This window comes from Podarcis pityusensis, assembly GCF_964106645.2.
Source record: "Podarcis pityusensis genome assembly, chromosome: 15".
In the NCBI taxonomy this organism is placed as follows: Eukaryota; Metazoa; Chordata; class Lepidosauria; order Squamata; family Lacertidae; genus Podarcis; species Podarcis pityusensis.
In genome coordinates, this window is record NC_138040.1 from 7007496 (window position 1) to 7028801 (window position 21306).

At 45.6% G+C, this 21306-nt stretch overlaps 1 protein-coding gene across 6 annotated transcripts in view; it reads right to left on the reverse strand.

Moving 5' to 3' along the window:
- ACACA (acetyl-CoA carboxylase alpha) overlaps positions 1–21306 on the reverse strand; it is a 195360-nt gene that overhangs the window by 151076 nt on the left and 22978 nt on the right. For all 6 annotated transcript variants that reach the window (XM_080982741.1, XM_080982739.1, XM_080982740.1 and 3 more), the window contains 13 exons: positions 17814–17923; positions 16125–16206; positions 15343–15441; positions 14044–14150; positions 12382–12492; positions 11142–11351; positions 9864–10034; positions 5702–5863; positions 4023–4186; positions 3278–3428; positions 2243–2346; positions 1829–1910; positions 1186–1331 (listed from right to left, as the gene is read on the reverse strand). In XM_080982741.1, coding sequence (XP_080838867.1) covers positions 1186–1331; positions 1829–1910; positions 2243–2346; positions 3278–3428; positions 4023–4186; positions 5702–5863; positions 9864–10034; positions 11142–11351; positions 12382–12492; positions 14044–14150; positions 15343–15441; positions 16125–16206; positions 17814–17923 — 1699 coding nt within the window. The remainder of the gene's footprint in view (positions 1–1185; positions 1332–1828; positions 1911–2242; positions 2347–3277; positions 3429–4022; positions 4187–5701; positions 5864–9863; positions 10035–11141; positions 11352–12381; positions 12493–14043; positions 14151–15342; positions 15442–16124; positions 16207–17813; positions 17924–21306) is intronic.

A 21306-nucleotide genomic window follows, 5' to 3' on the forward strand; every position in this document is an offset into this window, starting at 1 on the left:
CAGTATTATCTATGCTGAATGGCAGTAGCTCTCCGTTGACTTCAGGCAGAGAACAGACCCGCCTGGGGGACTGAACCAGGGACTTCCTATGTACAAGGCAAACCCTCTGCCACTGACCTAAAAAATAAAACAAGATTCTAGTCCTCATGGTTTGCAAGCTAATTTAAACACGAACATAGGAAGCTGCCTTATACCAAGTGGCCAGCTTTACATCTGCGGGGTATCAGCATCAGGATCAAGCACCTCCCAGCACACTGCTAACAAATCTCCTTGCTTCTGCACGGGACAAGCAGAAGCAGGGTAGGGTAAGTTGTTTTTTAAGTATGCATAGAGAAACTGAAGTTGCGGTCCTCTGTTTGCTGTTGGGAAGCAACTCCAATCAACCCCAACCAGCAGGCGCAGTGGGTGGATAGCAGTAAATGGATTGAGGTTGAATCCCAACAAGACAGAAGTACTGTTTCTAGGGAACAGGGGGCAAACAGGTGTGGGGGACTCCCTGGTCCTGAATGGGGTAATTGCGCCACTTAAGGGCCAGGTGTGCAGCCTGGGAGTCATTTTCAACTCACAGCTGTCCATGGAGGTGCAGGTTAATTCTCGGTACAGGGCGGCTTTCTACCAGCTCTATTTAGCACACCAGCTGAGACCCTGCCTGCTTGCGCCCTGTCTCACCTGAGTGGTACATGCCCTGGTTATCTCCCACTTGGACTTCTGCAACTCAGAAACTGCAACTTGTCCAGAATGTGGCAGCTAGGCTGGTGACTGGGAGCAGCAACTGGGACTATATAACACCAATCCTAAAAGACCTACATTGGCTCCCAGTACGTTTCCGAGCACAATTCTTCTTCCTTCTTCTTTTGCCAAATATTAGTTTACCAATTTTTTAACAAACCAATGCTAAATTACATCAGATTTCATACAGGTTTTTTCCAGTAAGTTGACTTCCAGCTCTTTGTCCTAGATGCTTTCACCCACTGCTGCTTGATATTACATATTTATTTCTAAAACGAGTGCAATTCAGAGTGTTGGTGCTGACCTTTAAAGCCCTACAATTTGCTAAGCATGCATAATTTGTAAAGAATGCAGAATATTTGGCAGAGGCTTGTTGCTTTCAACACAGGAGTATACCCAGAGTTGATCACTAGTGACCATTACAATATTCATGGGGGAGACGGGATGGGATGCTACCTGTCCACTTCCTCTTTCATGTAGGTGGTGTAGCTGCTGCCATCGTAGGACAAGAGCAGCCCTCCATCGCTCAGCCGGTGAACATCCACCTCCACGCAGGAGCCGTTCATGATGACGACATAGGAGTTTGGAGACTGTCTAGTCACCTGTAAAGGCAGGAGGAACAAGGGATGGATATGGACTCCCAAAGCTCATGTGAAACCTTTGGTTATGCATTACCTGGTTTAGGCTTTTTGGGGTGGGGAGGGGAGAGACAGTGGGGTAGCCTCTAACTTAGTCCTACTCAGAGTAGACCCATTTAAATTAATAGGCCTTGTTACTCTTGTCCATTCCCCACCCCCTACCCTGTGCCATGGGTCTACACTGAGCAGAATTATCAGTGGATACAGCCAGTGTTTACTGTCCCTGTACAGGTATTGCTCCCCCTCAATGGGATGTGCAATAAAATGTTGCAGCGTAAAGAGCTCCCGTTTCCCGTTTTAGGAAGAACTACTGTAAGCCACTCTCGAGTCCACGGGATGCAAATCACAAGAAATGAATGAACCCCCTATTCCGCATTTACATGGAATTGTCACCAAAATATACTTTTTGCACTTGGCGGCCACGGGATCCCACTCTTAACAATCTGCTGTGAGGCACATACCTTCAGCACGTATTTCTTTCCTTCATAAATAAGTTCCACATCCACTGTGTTCAGCAGCGTATGAGCAGGTAAGACTTGGCCCCTGAAAGTTTATTGTGAGGGGAAGGAAATTAACGACTGTATAACTAATGCTCATCCCTGGCATACTTGGCAGCGGGGGGAGGGGGAACCACTTGAATTAGTTCGCTCTGACCATCACTGGCTCTGGCTTCACCTACTGATGGGAGTCCCTGCTTTGCCCACACACACACCCCACCCGTCCAAATGGGAAACTCATGCTTCGGCATCACAGCAAAGTCCAGCATCCCGTTTCGCCCACAAGCAAGTCACGAGCGCAACCCAGCATAACCCCCGGCTCCCCTGTGAACTGGAAGCTGGTTTCATTTTCAAACTTCCTAAAGGGCTTTGCCTCACCTCTCTAAGGAGTGCAGGAAATTGGAGACGCTGTTCCGAAAGCCCACGTCAGCCACGTGCAGAGCCCCACACACGACTCCCAGCATGGTGTCTGGTCTCTCTGCCTAGAAAGAAAGGGAGGGGAAAAGAGGCCGGAATAAACGCGGACAGTTTGCCAGCCCAGATTTAACTGGCAGTTTTCTATGAGAGCGTAACGTAAGAGCTTGATCCGGCCAAAGGGGGCCCATCCACTTCAGTACAGTGGTACCTCAGGTTAAGAACTTAATTTGTTCTGGAGGTCCGTTCTTAACCTGAAACTGTTCTTAACCTGAGGTACCACTTTAGCTAATGGGGCCTCCCGCTGCCACACCACAGCCACGCAATTTCTGTTCACCCTGAAGCAAAGTTCTTAACCTGAAGCACTATTTCTGGATTAGCGGAGTCTGTAACCTGAAGCGTCTGTAACCCGAGGTACCACTGTATCCTTTTCTCACAGTGGACAACCAGAAGACCCCAAGAGAAGCCCCCAAGAAGGACCTGACGGCAACAGCAGCTTTGCCCGCCTGCGATTCCAGGCAAGTGGAATTCAACGGCGTACTACCTCTGACAGTGGAGCCAGAACGTAGCCACCTCCACCAATTTATCTAATTTTCTTCTAAAGCCATCCAAGTTGGCTTGTTATTTACACCCTTCTTCTTTTGGCTAACAAAATGCCTGGCAGCATTTGAAATCCATCTCAGATAACAATACATTGGGGGTGTATTTTTTTTTATTTTTTTTTAAAGGGGTGGACACAGGGAATCTCCCTCCCAGTTGACATTTTATATATACGTGCCCCAGGCTGCTGAAGCGGAGTCCTATTACCTCTGGAGGGCCAAAGGTTTCTCAGGTCTGGTTTAGAGAGTTATCTCACAAAGAAACGAGGGAAACAAAGGAGAGGGGGAAGCTGATGATGAAAGCTACGGCATCTTGCATCTAGTTGTTAAGGATAGATTAATTTTTGAAACCAGAATTTTAGGGGCAGGGGAATCCAGGGGGAAATGAACCAAGCCACACCTGCACTTTCTCTGCAATCAGCCGGTCCAGCCAGCCAGTATCAATGCAATTTTGCTGAAAGCTCTCTGTTTCCAGGAGCTTAATCAAGTACTCCACGGTGGTCCGGAAGTCCCCCCGGATGGAAAGCTCTTTCAGGGCCACGACCATGTTCCTGAAGGGGTGGAAAAAGGGGTGCAGCTGAAGGAAAACCACCATCTTGAAGACCTGTTGTAGCAATTGTAATGTGCTGTGCTAGATGTTGCATGATTTTAAAATAACATTTTTATTACTTATTTTATTTCTTCCCTTCCATTCCCTGTTTACAATTTGCATCCCATAGACATTACGAACTTAGGCCCATTCATTACAGCGACTACTTATTCTGAGTAAGACTGAGCTGGCTACAACGCTATGTCATTTAAGATCCCGCAAAGCACGTGTGGGGAACCTTGAGCCTTCCAGAGGCTGCTGAACTACAACTCCCATCAGCCCCAGCAAATGTGGCCCCAGGGATCAGAGAAGATGAAAATCACTGTTTGGCAACATCTGGAGGGCCAATTGGTCCCCGGACTTGACTTAAAAGATGGATTTGGGTTTATTTGCTGTAAAAATATAACAGAATGCTCTGCAATCCATTGAGGGTTAGAATGGCCTGCTCCATAGCAGTCAATCTTGTGGATTGCAGGGGATTCCTATAGACATGGACCAACACCTGGAGTATTCCCCCAGCCCAGCCCATTAATGAGCTGCAGTCTTTCCTACTTACGAGATGGCTTCCTCGCGGTTTTCTCCCCAGGAGAAACAGTGACCAAACTGCGAGTCAGCAAACTCATGAAGTCCTCCGGCAGCGGCGACACTGAAATAGCCCCAGACGTTCTTGTTGCTGCGGAAGTTCAGCTCCTGGACAGTTCCAGAACTGGGCTTGAACCCCTGAATTACAAGAGGGAGAATTCACATGTAAATAACCAGCATGCACAAACTCCCGGGGGGACGGGGGGAGACACAATTACAATCACAGATCAATGAAACACAGAAATGCAAGTTATTATCCTCCCTACATTCTGGGAAGAACTGCATTCGGTTCTGGGACAGTGGTCACAAACTTTGGTTCTCCAGACTCAATCTGAGGTAGCCCATTGGTCAAAGAATCATAGAATTGTAGAGTTGGAAGGGACCCTGAAGATCACCCAGTCCAACCCCCTGCAATGCAGGAATATGCAGCTGTCGCATACAGGGATCGAACCTGCAACCTTGGTGTTATCAGCACCACACTTGGCTCAGTACTGACTACACTGACCCTTAGGGCACCAGGCGAAAACATTCCTCTTCCACCTGGCCTTCGGCTGATTGACATCTGATGCCCTTTTAAATGTGTTGTGGGAGGGGAGGTTAAATGGTTTGTTTTTGTTCTTATTTTTATTATGTATTTTGTGTTTTTTATATTGTGATTTTATGTTGTGAACGGAGATCTACAGATGAAGGATGCTATAGAAATTTAATAAACAACAATAATAAAAAAATAAGTGTCTTGATGTTGAGAGCCTCATACGCTTTTCCTACTGTCTTTGAGCAAATGAGCGATACCTGAAATGTACTGTTGACACATCCCCCATCCTTACCACAGATCTGCATTGTTTTCTGAGCTAGAATATCCTTTTCTAAACAAGGTTAGTGGAGAGGTCAGGTTACCCTCTACAGTGGCAGAAACTTTAACTTGTCAGATGGTGCAAATCCTCATTCATCAATGTAGTTGGACACCCTTGGGCCAGAAACTGTCTCTTAAATTTACCTACCTCTCAGGGTTGTTGTGAAGATAAACTGGTGGGGGGAGGAGGCAGCACGGAAGGAAAAGCAAAGCTTGCATATTTTAACATAATAGTAAAGGAAAGGAAAACATTGGAAGATGAACACGGGTGGAGGAAAGTCACAATGGTGCAATAAGGAAAATAGATAAATATATTTGATATATAGATATATAGATACAGATACAGATGATATAGATATAGATATAGATATAGATATAGATATAGATATAGATATAGATATAGATATAGATATAGATATAGATATAGATATATAGATATATAGATATATAGATATATAGATATATAAATGTAGATATAGATAGATATATACACTATGTAATGTAAAGAATGATAAGTGTAACTGAATGTAATATTGCAAAATTAAATGGGGGGAAATAAAATAAAAAATAAAAGCTTTCAAAACTGCCTTTTGCTCTTTCAAAGGAAAAGCAGACTAGAAGTGTCATTTATTAATACATATTTGTGGCTATCAGCTGTGGCCATCGTTATCTGCAGATCAAGATTAAAACAATTTTCACATGTCTTAGAAATATACTCGTGGGGATTGTAGGACACAGTATGCCACTATCAACCACAACTTGGAAAAGAAGAAAAGGAAGAAGAAATAACTTGCAGTCACCTCATCGGGATTTTCGCTCGTGATGCGGGCAGCAATCACATGACCCCTTGGACAAGGCACATGGGCAGAATTCTCAAAGTCAATAGGGCTGTCCCCCCAGGGAGACACGCCATACATGATTCGGATATCCTTGATCCTGTGGAGGGGAATTCCCATGGCAATCTAAGAAGAGGAGAAATAATGACACTTTTCAAATTTAATTGCATGCCACTAAACAGATGAACGTAAGAAGTGATCCATCATTCAAATATAGGCCGCTTGCCATATATACTTAGTCTACCTGGCTCACTATCGTCTTCCCTCCAACAGCCGCCTGTGGCTCAGTGGCAAAGCATCCGCTTTGCATGCAGAAGGTGCCAGGTTCAATCCCCAGCATCTCCAAGAAGGACTAGGGGGAAAGATTCCTGTCCAAAACCCCAAAGAATCACTGCTGATCAGTGCGGAGCAGCCTTTGTATACCTGACGTCCTCCAGATGTTTTGGACTGCAACTCCCCTCGGCCCCAAGCAGATGCAAGCCAACAGAGTATCAATGCATGGAGCAATCCTGTACAGTGGGTGCAGGGAACCTTTGTCCCTTCGGATGCTGCTGAACTACAACTGCCATCAGGCCCAGCAAGCATGGCCAGCAGCCAGGGATGGTGGGAGTTGAGGTTCAGCAACATCTGCTCTGCAGAAACAGTCCATTTGCTTTCAGCCCGGTGTTGACTGCTTTGATTGGCAATCACTCTCCAATGTCTTTGTCAAGGTGTTTACTAGATGAAAACTGTTAAGTTGCGGGTGAACATATCAGACGACACAGCGATTCTTCAAAACAGCTCTTGTTTATTCACAGGCCAGAACAGAACTGAACTGAAGGGTTCAGCCAGCCTGCTTATATAGAGCTACACTACAACGCTACAGTAGCAACTTTCTGTAACTAGCCAATCACTGAATGTCACTTTCAATCCCCTATTTGCATATGCGGACCTGAGTGAAAACTATCTACAGTATCCCCCTGCTGGCCCAGGGTGAGAACTTCAGTACATAACAAAAACCAAGAAACACGAACAGAGAAATGGCCTGCTTACTAACGACATCCAGACATAAAAACATAGGAAGCTGCCTTATACCGATTCAGACCACTGGCTCACCAAGCTCAGTATTGTCAACACGGACTGGCAGCAGCCCCCCAAGGCTTTCAGCAAGAGACATTCCCGGCCTTACCTGGAGACGTCAGGGATTGAACCTGGGACATTCTGCATGCAAAGCAGATGCTCTGCCACTGAGCCGCAGTCACAGGCCCCCACCCCACCCCACAAATTCAGCATCTCTCCCCTTCCCAAATTTTTAGCCTGGAGCTATGCCACCGGGTCAAACTGCCCCCAACTTCCAAATATACACTAATCAGATGGAGCGACAAGAATGGGCCAAGGAGGCAAGGGTTTGAGTCCTTGGCCAGCTGAGAAGCTCACAGGTGGTCTTGGGCCAAGTGTCATCTCTCAACCTAGCTCACCTTGCAGGGTTGTTGTTGGGGGCAAAATATAATAACATCCGAGATGAGGAACCTGGGGCACCCTGGATGTAGTGGACTACACCTCCCATCAGGCCCAGCCAACATGACTAAAAGATCAGGGATGTTGGGAGTTGTAGTCCAACAGCACCCAGAGAGCTACAGGTGTTTCCCACTCTTGGAAGATGTCTATCAGGCTAGGTGGTTAAACATGAGGCTGCTTTGGCACTGCATGCCCTCCAAAGGAAAACCCAACACAGGGTGACATAAGCCATGCTCAGAGTGGACCCTGTGAAGTTAATAAGCATGGCTGGCTTAGTGCTGTTAATTTGAGCGTGAGTGGAACTTAGCTGGATACAACCCACACACTGGGAAACACACCTGAGGATTTGCAAAGAGACAGGGAGCAGCCCTTTTAGGACTCACCAGGTAACATTTTTGCAAAACCAAGTTTCTCCGCTATCGCCATTCCAATCTTGTCCCAGCTGTAGCAGCGATTACATGACTCAGTTCTTACGACACTGGGGGATGGAGACTCAGAAGACTTCTTCCCTACTTCCCCGCCTCCCCCCCCCCCGTCGGCTCCAGTAGAACCGGTTCTTTCACGCAGCAGTTTTGTAAACGGGGCCCAGGCTTCGCTACCCATCGCATCCTTCCACAAGAGCAAAGGGGGGGGGAGGCATGCTGCATGTGCCAGGAGGCGGCTGTTTCTACCTGTCTTGCCCCACCCTTGAGCCCAGAGAGTCTTCCTCTATCAGGAAGCTTTTAATGTTTGTTGTCTTATAACAGGCTTCCTCAAACTCGACCCTCCAGATGTTTTGAAACTACTGTTCCCATCATCCCTGACCACTGGTCCTGCTAGCTAGGGATCATGGGAGTTGTAGGCCAAAAACACCTGGAGGATAGAGTTTGAGGAAGCCTGTCTTATAATATTTTTTATATGTGTTGGTAGCTGCCCAGAGTGTCTGGGGCAACTCAGCCAGGTGGGCGGGGTACATTATTAAAATATATATTATTATATCCAGATGGAACATCATCATCATTATTATTATTATTATTATTATTATTATTATTATTATTACAGTGGTACCTCGGGTTACAAACACTTCGGGTTACAGACTCCACTAACCCGGAAGTAGTACCTTGGGTTAAGAACTTTACCTCAGGATGAGAACAGAAATCGTGCTTCGGCGGCGTGGCAGCAGCCGGAGGCCCCAATAGCTAAAGTGGTACCTCAGGTTAAGAATGGTTTCAGGTTAAGAACAGACCTCCGGAACGAATTAAGTACGTAACCAGAGGTACCACTGTATTCCTAAAGGAACTGCTTCCAGACAAACTTGGAAGAAGTATTTTTAGGCTGAGGCTATTTGGTGGGGAGGTACTGAAATGTTCGACAACCGAGGCTCATTGAGAAAATGGAGAAACGCGCTTCGTAAGACGTTCAACTTCCAAGGCACATTCAAAAACAGAAGCTATTACTTCCAGGTTTTTAGCATTCAAAAACCAAAGCATTCAGTTTCCAAGATGCTCAAAAACTGAGGTTCCACTGTATTTGTTCACCAGTGTCATCAGCTTTGGGGCTGCTTTTGGACATGAAATTACTGGATATTTCTATGACCCATTGGTGAACTCTTGGGTTAATGAATTAAAAAATGCTGGAGGATATGGAAATATTGGAGGTTTTTTGGTAATTTTTTGGGACAGCAAGTTCAGTAATAATGTCCAACCTTTTGCTGCCTTTAACCTGCTATAAGAGTATTTCTTTAAGCTCCTTATATTTGGTTTACTAATAAAATTTTTAAAAGAAATGGCAGGGGAAGTTCTTCTGACTGTAAATAGCTTTAACTGATTTTAATACTGTATTTTTTACACTGTAAGCCACCCTTGGGCCTTGTGAAGAAGGGTGGATAAGCATCTTTTATTATCATCATCAATAATAATAATAATAATAATAATAATAATAATATTTTTTCCTGGCATATCAGTGAGCTTTATGCTCATTTCATTTTTGATGTGCATTAAATGAACTGTTAATTGTTGGTTTTTAGTGTGTTTTTAAAAATAATTTATTCTATTTAATTAATATAGTGTACGAGTATCAAAACATTACATGTGAAAAACATGCCTTAAAATTTACAATAGAATTTGCTTTTAGGAAAAAATGCATATAAATTTATGTAGCCTGAATACTTAGTAATAAAAAGAATGGATAATGCGAATGGTGTCTGGCTCATTATTATTCTTCATTAAAACCTGCTCTCCCCCAGATGGGAAATATCATAAATACATGTGCCACGAAATTCCCAGTTCTCGCTTTTACAAAATATTCTGATGACTTTTCAGAATCTCTCTCTCCTTTAAACATGGCTGTTAACACTTAATTGCTCCTATATCTTCTTAAAACATATCCATTTGCAGGGTTTCTGGTTATTTTTCCATGACTTTGCATCTACATTCTGGTCAATGTTGCAATACATAGCACTATGTCCCCGTCGCCCCCACTGCCCTTAGTGTTATGATGTTGTCATGTCATTATGCTTTTGTATTCTATATCATTATTGCGTTTGGACGGCTCGTTTTTCCGCACAGACTGCTTTGAGCATTGATCTATTTGTGGGAAACGCAGCATACGAATGAATCGATGCGGCCTATGGCAAGAGCTCCTGACTCACCTGTAGCTGAGCTGAAGGCAGGTTGACATCGGCCACCATCTCTGTGCAGGGATGTTCCACCTGGAGCCGGGGGTTCAGTTCCAAGAAGTAGAAGCTGCCGTCCTGGCTGTAAAGGTATTCCACTGTGCCAGCACTCACATAACCCACCATCTTGGCAAGTTTCACCGCACACTTTAAAAAGGGAGAGAGAGAGACAGGAAAAGGATCAAATGGAAATGCCAAATCTCTGCATCTGTTTGAGGGAGTAGGCCAATACGAACCTGCTTGGCTGTCAAGATCACATGCATAAGTCCTATTCATCCGTGCAAACCATTTAAAAAAATTATTTGCACAATTTGAGAGCCAGAGAGGAGATTTGTTTACTTCTAAGGGACATTGGCCTTTAGGAATTATGAAACTGTAGAGTTGCAAGAGACCTTGGAGGAAACACTCCCTGGACTTGAACCCACATGGGAAGCTCCAGAGAGCAGTTTCCTAACTGCTCAGCCACAACAGCCACTGCCAATTTGATCACTAGTCAAGATAATGTAGAACATAGGAAACTGCCTTCTATGGAGTCAGACCTTTGGTCTATCTAGCTCAGTACTGTCAGCACTGACTGGCAGTGTCTGTCCAGGATTTCAGACAGGGAAATTTCCCAGGCCCTATTTGGAGATGCTGGGATTGAACCTGGGACCTTCTGCATGCAAAGCTGCAGGCTCTCTTCCTATCTTTCTGTAGCTTATCCAGCCATACAAATAACCAGCTGGCCCTAGGACAAGCCATAGGGGATGCGAAAGAGGTGTGTAGAATTATGCATGGTTGGAGAAAGTGGCCTTTCCTGACCTTAGGGGCAACTAATGAAGCTGAATGTTCATTCAAAACAGAGAAATGGAAAGACTTTGTTACATGCTGCATAGTTAAACTCTGGCATTCGCTCCCACAAGACGGGGTGGTGGCCACAAATTTGAACTGCTTTCAAGGGGGATTTGACAAATCCATAAAGGATAAGGCAGCAGTTACAAGTTATGATGCCCCCTCCAGAGCCAGAGGCAGTCTACCTCGAAGTACTCAATGTTGGGGAATAGGAATGGGGAGAGTGCTGTTGCACCCCTGTCCAGCTTGTAGGCTTCCCAGAAGTCCAATGTCAGAAGCAGGATGCTGGACTAGGAAGGGTCTTTTTGGTCTGACCCAGCAAGGCTCTCCTAAAATGCCCTTCTGCTTTTATGTCAGCTGTTTTGCCATGGGACAAGTAGCTCTCTCGCCAGAAAAAGCCAGGTGCCTCTGAAGCGTACTCACCTGTTCCATGTGTTCAAAGACGGCCAACGTGGCAATCGACGCGGGAGCCTCCTCGATGATTTTCTGGTGTCGGCGCTGGACTGAACAGTCACGGCCGAAAAGGGAGATGGCATTGCCGTACTGGTCTGCGAGGATCTGGACTTCCAGGTGGCGGGACTGTTTGGCAAGGCGCATCACAAAGATGGGGGATCCCGGCACCTCAGCTTGTACCTGACAATAAAAAGCACAGCACCAGGTGGAAATCAAAACACATCTCTCTTAGGATGGGCAGTCATGTTTATTCTCAGTACTGCAAGGGCAACTGAGATTTGGATTATTATTTTTTTGAAAGTATATTATTAGGATTAACCATAAACCAATCATTTTGGTCCCTACAACCAGCATGGTGCTTCCACTGGTGGCTGCCCAGTTGGCACTAAGCCATGGCAAGGTCTTTCCAGATGTGGTTCTGCACTTGGCAAATGCCTTCCCTGGCGCACATGGCTCCATCATTTTTTACTTTCAGGAGGAATTTGGAAACGTTCTTCCTCACCTAGTTGCATTTGGTGGCTGGAGAATACTGTTCCTGGCAACCTCAAGATCACTGGATGGAAGCATTGTTTTTATGGTAATTGCTTTTTGGGGGCTTTTTAATAGTAATTGTGTTTTTTGTGTGGTTTTTTTTTGAAGGTTTTGATCTGTTTTAGAATGCTTTTGCTTCTTTTTTGTTTTTAAAACGTACAGCGGCCTGCTGTGCCCTGGGCTATTTGGGGAGGAAGGGAAGGAGATAAACTTACTAAAATAATATAAACAAATAAGGCAGCAGCATTTGGAACTCAAATGCGCATCTTTAAGCAGTTTTACCAACCTGGTGCACTCCCAATGTTTTGGAATACAACACCCAGGAGGCCCAAGAGGTTCTCCCAGACCCAACTAAGAACACCAGGGATTGAACCTGGCACCTTCGGAAAGCAAAGGAAATGCTCTACCCACTGTACCCCTTCCCCAAATAAAATATTAAAACCCAGTATTGAGGAAGAAAACAGGGCCTTCAGCACCACGTGCAGCTCTCCCAGACCTGCCTGTGATTCACACCAAACAGAAGGAAACAATGGGGAAACTGCAGTGGTGGAACGAAAACATCAACTAAAACAGGCAAAAGATTTGTGCAAGGGCAGAGCACCCAGATGTTTCCTCCATAGAAGAAATCAGCAACCACATCACCAGGGCACAGAGACAGAAGCGGCAAACAGAGCTGTACCTGTCTGAAGAGATTGGGAAAGTCGTCTGCATTGTTCACTTTCCGGATTCCTTTTCCTCCCCCTCCTTCGGAAGCTTTGATCATGACAGGATAGCCAACTTCTTCCGCTGCCTGAGCACAAGGAAAGCGAGAGGGAGAGAATTCAGAGACCTGAGCAAACTTGGCAGGTGACCTCCAGGTGTCAAAGCTTCATCCTTTAAACCAGGGGTCGGCAATACAGCGAGCTCTAAATGGTGTTGGACTCCAACTCCCATCAGCCCCAGCCAGCATGGCAAGTGGTCAGGGACGATGGGGGTTGCAGTCCAGGAACTTCTGGAGGGCACCACAATGACTATTCCTGCTTTAGAAGGTAGGCTTAAGGAGCAAGCCTTTTTTGAAAAGCAGATTTTCCAACAGCAAATATTCCCCTTCAGACATCCCACACTAATTTTTAAGAAATGAAGCTGAATTGAATACAAAGCGTGCTTTGCTCCTTGTATCAGTCATGGTTTCACCCCAAGAGCCAGTAACAACAATGAATTTATGAACATGCCTTTTTAAAAAGAGTGCTTTAAGGGTATTTACAAGGCTGCGATGAAGCATTACTGCCCAAAGGTCTTTAATAGGCTGCAGGCAGTTTATTTTAAGTATGGATACTGAGTGTATTCTATCCTTATATAATTTATGTGTATGCTTTTGCTGACACTGCCTGTCATTTAAGTGATATATGCCTAAAGTGCCTAATTGTCCCCCATTTTTCAAAATTGGATTTTTTATTTTATTTATCATTTCTTCATTTATACTCTGCCTTTTATCCTAAGAGGAATCAAGGCAGCTTACAGACAAAAACAAGAAGCGTGAAAGCCTAGAGAAAAAAAATCACTGAAAAACAAAACAACTAAGCATTGATAGAATCTGTTTAAAACATACAGATAATTACAATGAAAACAGCACAGCACCAGACCTTTCATTAAAAGCAGTCGGTTCCCAAAAGCCTGTTCAAACAAGAAGGTGCTCACCTGCCAGAGGAAGGACAAGGAGGGAGCAAATCTAGCTTTTACCAGGGAGGGAGTTCCAAAGTCTGGGAGCAGCCACCAAAAAGGGATTCTCACATGACCCCACCATGCCCCTTGCCCCATCTCAAAACCCAGGCAGGTTTATTCAAAGGAACACGGTCTTTCAGATAGCTTGGACCCAAGCCAGCTTATCAGCTTTCCATCTGTACAGAAAAAACTCGACATCTGTGTACAAGATTGCACACTAACCATTTTTTAAGGAGAGTTCATCACCCCCACATCTTTCAGATCAGTGTTGTTGAAACATTTTTAGAAAACCTCTCTTAGAACATAAGAGCCCTGCTAAATTAGAGGCAAAAGTGGGCAGAGGAATGAAAGTAAATTATTTACCTTTGTACAGTGGGCTACTTTCTATGCTCACACACCCTTCTCTATGCTCCATCCAGGCAAGGGGGAAACGTCATCAGATTTCAAGGACACATTCAAGCCATGCAAAAGCACTTGTGGCCTGAAGCAGGGCCAATGAGGGTTCTGAGAGCCAGATAGCAAGGCTTGAAGGGCCACATTCGGCCCTTGGGTCTGAGGTTCCCCTCCTGGCATATGCATAAAAACCAACAGGCTGCAGAGCCACTGGCTCAAGGTCTATTAAGTGGGCATCCCAACCTACCCGCAGCCCATCATCCACATCTGTCACGCAGCCCTTTTCATACAGCTCCTGGGGAACGTTCAAGATGCGCTTCTGAGAGTCCGACTCTTGCCAGTCCACCTTGAGGCCTGAAAGGCAAAGCAATGTTTGAATGGCCTCAAAAGAAATTCCGGCCCATCTAGAAAGCTTCCTTCCCAAACAGCTTCCTACACTCCAGCTGAGCTTTATTTTACAAAAGAACATTAGAGGAATTAAAATTTAGAAGTGAAGACGCTCCTTCCTCAGGCTATTCCAGCCAATCCCAGTTCATTTAGGTGGCATGGTGATGTCACATCAGCACACAGCCAATCAGATCCGGCTATTTGATGACACGACAAAGCCAAACCAGAGTGAGGGTGATGGTTCTTTCTTCTGCATAAAATGCCCATTTGGGGGTCACGCAACCATTATATTCGCTTTTCCAATGAAATCTGGTTAGGAGTCACACAGAGCCCTGAAAAGCACACAGAGCTAAATGAGGAAGCGGGAAAGTGTGTCATTTCTTCCAATTTCCTCTTTCAGATCTATGTACTTTTCAATGGAGCGAAAGTTAACCACTCTTACTCCCCACATGGATAAGGGGGTAGCAGGGAGGAGGGATCAGAGGCTTCATGAGCACCTGGGAAAGACCTCAAGCATGCCACTGCTCCCATGAGCACATCGTTGGCAACCCCTGGAATATATTATCACAATAATGCTTCCTAATAACCCTGTAAGATAGAACGGTATTATTAAACCCATACTGTAGACAGGATTGCTGAGGCAAAGAGATAGCTCACCTATAGCTACATTGTGAATTTATGACTAAAGCTAGATTTGAACTGGTCACTATTTGATTCACAGCTCTTTCTCATATCCATTGTTTCAAACTATCTCTCAGGATTGTTGTTGCTGTTTCAACTTATAAAGGTAAAGGGACCCCTGACCATTAGGTCCAGTCGTGGCCGACTCTGGGGTTGCGGCGCTCATCTTGCTTTATTGGCCGAGGGAGCCGGCGTACAGCTTCCGGGTCATGTGGCCAGCATGACTAAGCCACCTCTGGCGAACCAGAGTAGCGCATGGAAACGCCGTTTACCTTCCTGCCAGAGCGGTACCTATTTAGCCAGTTGCATTTCGTGCTTTCGAACTGCTAGGTGGGGAGGAGCAGGGACTGAGCAACGGGAGCTCACCCCGTTGCGGGGATTCGAACTGCAAGCCCTAGGCTCTAGCCCACAGCGCCACCCACGTCCCCTGTTTCAGCTTATAGACAGCTGCAAACAAGGGGCCTCACACACTTCTTACCACAGCCGCTCCAAGGAAGGGTAGGGATGCCCGCAGTCTGAGCCACAATCGAGGAGGCAATTTTATCTCCTAGTGCCCACATAGCTTGGCTTGGGGGCCCTGCAAAAGAAATATGGGGGGGGGGGGGAGTCCACAAGGAAGATCAAATCAAAAGCAAGTGAAAGAGATTCAGCAAGAAAACGGCAAAATATTGAAAGCTGACTTTCTGCCATCAAAAAAAGAACCTTGGCAGCAGCCAGATTTCACCAGACAGGAGCACATATGTAAGAGCAACCAGCAACGTAACTAGGGGCAGTTGGTTTGCACATCATGCTAAGCCAAATCATAGCTTAGAAGGAGTATGGCAGTTCCTGGATTGGGTCCCCTGCTTCTCCTGATACTGCACTGCCAGGGAACCTGTTTTCAGCCCGAGGGCCAAATTCCCAACCTGACAAACTTCTGGGGGCCACATGGCACTGGTGAGTGGGGCCAGAGGCAAAAGCAGGAGGAGTAACAAATGTGGATTTTACCATCCTACAATAAGCAACATATTTCTCATGTTATGACATTTTAGAGCTTACAGGGGATTTTAGGATCATGGTGGTAGCAGGCAACTGTGGGAGATGTATGTTTTTGTTCTGGGTTTGTTTGTTTTTTACTGTGCTTCTCTGCTAATTGAAAATAAAAATATTAAACTAAAAAACAACAACCCCTGACTCATGGTGCTGGAGGCCCAGTATAGACATGTAACTCCTGTAGAGGCTTTGACTCTCCTGCCCCTCAACACTGTAAGGCTCTCTTACCCATGAAGGCAATTCCATTTTTGTGGAGAAGCTCTGGTAGCTTGGGGTTCTCTGAGGCGTGGCCCCAACCAGCCCAGACTGCCTACAGAGGAAATAAAAAGCAGGTTAAGGTTTGTTTACATCAGTGTGGCTAACATCTTTTGGAGCAGAGGGCCACATGGAGCCACAATCAATATTTTGGGGGCCACATGTCAAAATGAAGTGTGATCCATATTTAAATAAGGCCCATGAGGAGAACTGCAGTTCTCAAGGCTGCATTTCAAACAGTTTTCCACTCAGGTCTTCTACAGTATTTCCAACCTTTTAGATAAATAATTCATTATTAAATTCACTTTTTTTAAAAAAAAAAAAGAACAATTTTTGAAAAGGATTTTGGGGTCAAAAATCCTTTGCACATCACAGAATCATGGCAGAAAGAAATTTTAAAAGAAGAAGAAGAAAAGGAATTTGGATTTGATATCCCACTTTATCACTACCCGAAGGAGTCTCAAAGCGGCTAACATTCTCCTTTCCCTTCCTCCCCCACAACAAACACTCTGTGAGGTGAGTGGGACTGAGAGACTTCAGAGAAGTATGACTAGCCCAAGGTCACCCAGCAGCTGCATGTGGAGGAGTGGGGAATCGAACCTGGTTCACCAGATTACGAATCTACTGCTCTTAACCACTACACCACACTGGCTAAAGACATGGCAGTTTTGCACATTGCATGGTGACAAACACATATTTTCCACTCCATGTACACACCAAAGGGATTCCTGGGGGACATGCACCTGTCTAGCACACGTGCAAGAGGAGCTCATGCACAAATGGGTACAAATGTACATGTAACACACTGTGCATGCATGTATTAAAGTGCAACAAGTAGGACCTGCAACAAGATGCTGCAGGTGTGGAAAACTTCTGCTCAGGGCCCAAACCAACCAGACAGACAACCATGCTACCGTCTAGTCGACCACCACCCCAGGTTGTATTTCCACCCCTCCAGTGGTGAGTCAACATTCTACAACCACTGAGCATGCTCCGTTCTCACTGGGCCCCACAGGGATATTCTTCCTAAATACTGTATATTTTGCTCTATAAGACTCACTTTTTCCCTCCTAAAAAGTAAGGGGAAATGTGTGTGCGTCTTATGGAGCGAATGCAGGCTGCGCAGCTATCCCAGAAGCCAGAACAGCAAGAGGGATTGCGCAGCAATCCCTCTTGCTGTTCTGGCTTCTGAGATTCAGAATATTTTTTTTCTTGTTTTCCTCCTCTAAAAACTAGGTGCGTCTTGTGATCTGGTGCGTATTATAGAGTGAAAAATACAGTATTTTTGGCACTTCTGCTGCTGCGACCCCCAATCCTGCCCCTAAGTGTTTCTCCCGGCCCTGCCAGACTTTAGGACCTGAGCAGCTCAGCCAATGGCAGCCCAAGACCCGGGGCCTCCCAAACTTCTCTGTGAGATCAGGGAAACCAAGCCAATCACTGCCACAGATTTCACACAGACACATCTCTCATAGCACATCATCATATAGATCAGGAGTAGCCAACATGGTGCCCTTGATTTGTTGTTGGACTCCAACGTCCATCATCCCCTAGGCAGCATGGTCAAGGGTGATCAGAGCTGTACCCAGCAATTTCTTGAAGGCACTACCTTGGCTGTCCCCATATCCTTTCCCCCCCTAAATTCCCAGTTTCCATCTCTCTCACCTGCACAGGAATCCGCTTTGCAATATCCAAAATCAGTTCCACATTTGCATAGTTGTTGTTGTTTGGGCCTCCGGGCACTGGGACATAGTGATCAGCCATCTTAATGTACTCTGCAAACATAAAGGGACAAAAGATTTAATTTGCATGCCCACCTACCAAGTGTTAACATATTCAAACACAGCTTCTAAAAAAACCACAAAAAACCCCTCAGCAAACAAGACTTAATAGCATAAAATCCTTAGGTTTCAGAACAGATCGAGAACTGCTCCAGAAAATTTGGGGCACAACCATGATGTATCAGAAAGGGAAACATCTATGTTTTAGGTGACTCTTGTAAAAACTGGAACCCTTTCATTACTGAAAGACCTGTGCAGGCAAAGGAAGTTTACTCAACATTGGGATGTCAGGTGATTGTCAGGGGGGCGACCACACCCAACTATCAAATCTGGTCTGCAAACGATGGGGAGGACAATGATCTGGTCCTCTGGAGATATTCACTTCCCTACCTCTGGTTTACTCAGTAGGCAGGTCCAAAGTTTTATTCCCTCAGACACAGAAACACTCAACACACAGCACATGAGTCATGATTCCTAGCTCCTATCTACATTTCTCAGGTAGCCGTAGATACTACGTTATCTCTAGGTCCTGTGGTCATGGACTGGCTGGATGCAGAGGAATGGTGGGAGACATCGCCTGGGGAACCCCCAAGGGAAGAAGGCACAGAGCCAGGGGATTGGTGGTGGGACGACGATGAGTGGTCAGAGGGAGTAGACTGGGAGGAGGAAGTGTTGGAAGCTGAGGAGGTAACAGGGTTTACTGAGCAGAAAGAGGCAGTGGCAGAGAGCAGTCCAGAATCAGAGGCAGAAGCGGAGGCTGGAGAGGAGGGGAAACAAGAGGCAGACCACTGAAGAAGCCAGGGGGTCTCTCCCTCCTGTTGTGACCAGTTCCCCTCCTCTTTGGTCTCCCAGAACCCAAAGAGATATGAAGATAAGCAAGATGAAGGAGCCTCAGATTGCTTGGGAAGGAAGGAGACTTAGAGAGTTGTGGGAAGGTCCTTCAGTCCTCGCAACTGACTCACTGGGGAAAGAGCTACCAGGAAGAGTTGTTGTGCTCACTAGGCCCGAGCTGTTTTGTGTCTTTGAATAAAACATCAACTTCACAGGCACCTTGTGAGTAATCGCTGGCCTGCTCCTGACTCCTATCATTAGACTGAATAAGGTGGCCACCTCAGGCAGCAGATTCTGGGTGGCATAAAAGGGTGGCAAGTGGTTAATCATTTTGTTCATTACTCCTGTGGATAATTACAACTGAATTAGCTCCCAATTAGTTTCCAGGCACAATTCAAAGCGCTGGTTTATCACTATAAAGCCTTGTGTGGCTCAGGGCCCCAATACCTCAAAAACTGCCTCTTGCCCCATGAACCAACCTGTACCCTGCAGTCACCATCTGAGACCTTTCTCTATGTGCTCCCACTAGGAGGATGCAGAGGGCGGTGATAGGCCTTCTCAGCGATGGCTTCTGATTTGTAGAACGCACTCCCCAGGGAGGCACTCCAGCCTCCATCACTGTCTGTTTCAAGGGCCCAAGACAAAAACAGTTTTATTCATATGGGCCTATCTTTCAGTGAGGTGGGCTTGAGCTGGATCTGTTTTCACCATTTATTTTTAAACTTCTACATGTTTGTTTTTCTTAATTCATTGTTGTTAACTATTTACTGCTGGTTGGATTTGAGAAGGGAGGCTGCTCCCCACAACCGCCCATCCCCACTGCCAATAATATGGGACTGACCTTTTTTCTCTACTCTAAACTCTGCTGTTGCCATTCCACTTGGCACTGAAGTCAAGCTCCTCTCAAGAGCTCAAGCACTTCCCCAAAGCGTGCGGAAAGGCCTGAAAACTCCCAAGTGCACAGAACTCAGACTGAAGATGGAAATGCAAACAGAAACCAAGGCTTGAAGTGGGAAAGCTGAGCTTCCCAAAGAGCTGAAATGACTTTTTCACAGGCCAAGAGAAACAGCCAGGCCAAGACATGGCCTGAAAAATGGGTTTGTCTTCAAAGTCATAAAAGTGTGCATTCCTTTCTTCTTAAAAATATATATGCTTTTTAATTTTTTGAGTAAAGGTAAAGGTACCCCTGACCATTAGGTCCAGTCGTGACCGACTCTGGGGTTGTGCGCTCATCTCACCCTATAGGCCAAGGGAGCCGGCGTTTGTCCACATACAGCTCATGTGGCCAGTATGACAAAGCCGCATCTGGAGAACCAGAACAGCACACGGAAACGCCGTTTACCTTCCCATCAAAGCGGTACCTATTTATCTACTTGCATTTGACATGCTTTCAAACTGCTAGGTTGGCAGGAGCAGGGACCGAGCAACGGGAGCTCACCCCGTTGCGGGGATTCGAACCGCTGACCTTCTGATCGGCTAGTCCTAGGCTCTGTGGTTTAACCCACAGCGCCACCTGTGTCCCTCCTAATTTTTGAGTATACAGCTGTAAAAAGCCAATAGGCTAGACAAATAAAAGGGGGGGGGACAACAACCCACAACTGTAACCCTGACTGAGTGAAGTATAGACGATGTTTAAATCATCATCATCTTCAGCATTAATAAATAAATATGGAGTGACAGGTCAGAATTTACATCATAATGAAATCAGATCAAAAGTGATGAAAAAGACTCAATTGGTTGGAGAAGGGGACAGTCTGAAACATGTCTAAGGCAGGCAAAAGGAGAATCTGTCATGGGGAGGCAAGTGCCCCCTCCATAGTGATGTATGAGTCATTGGAGGTTTGTACAATACACTATTGTCGGTTATAAATGTCATAAATGGAAACCACCATATGTCAAAATGATCACGTTTACCAAACCTCGGACAACTCTACAGTGGTGAGTCAGATGTGCCTTTCTTAAAATTATTCGGCCACGCACAACTTGGAGCAGCAAAAGTCACCAGAGCCATTAAAACAATTGGATCAAGAAGTTCAAGGAAGTGCTTGTATAAACAGGTGCATTTTCAAAAGCCAGCAGAGCGCCAAGACCAACAAGGTCTCTCGCAGTTCAGCAGACACCTTTAGCATGCTAGCAACCTGTGTGCCCAAGAAACTTCTCCTAGCTTTCTCCCTGTGGTGCTAGATTTCAGCTGGCAGGGAGACTGACTATTCCTCTATGTTAAAAGCAGACAACTGAAAATAGAAATGCACTCCTATATTCAGCTTATAAACCCACACACCAGTTAAAAACAAGCGCTCCTTGCTCCTTAGGTGAATCGGCCAGATAGTTTGACCCCAAACTTTTGTAATTCATAGGTTTCAGTATAAAACGTGATCACTGGAGAAGATATCAAACTAAGTAACATGCAAAATATTCCAATCTGGTTCCAGTACAAGCATCTGAATAAGCATATGTGCAGAAATCATTCAGAAGCCGTAGGGTAGCATAACTGCATGTGCCTATTCCTGACCTCCACCAGGTGACGTAGCGGGAATCTACTATTT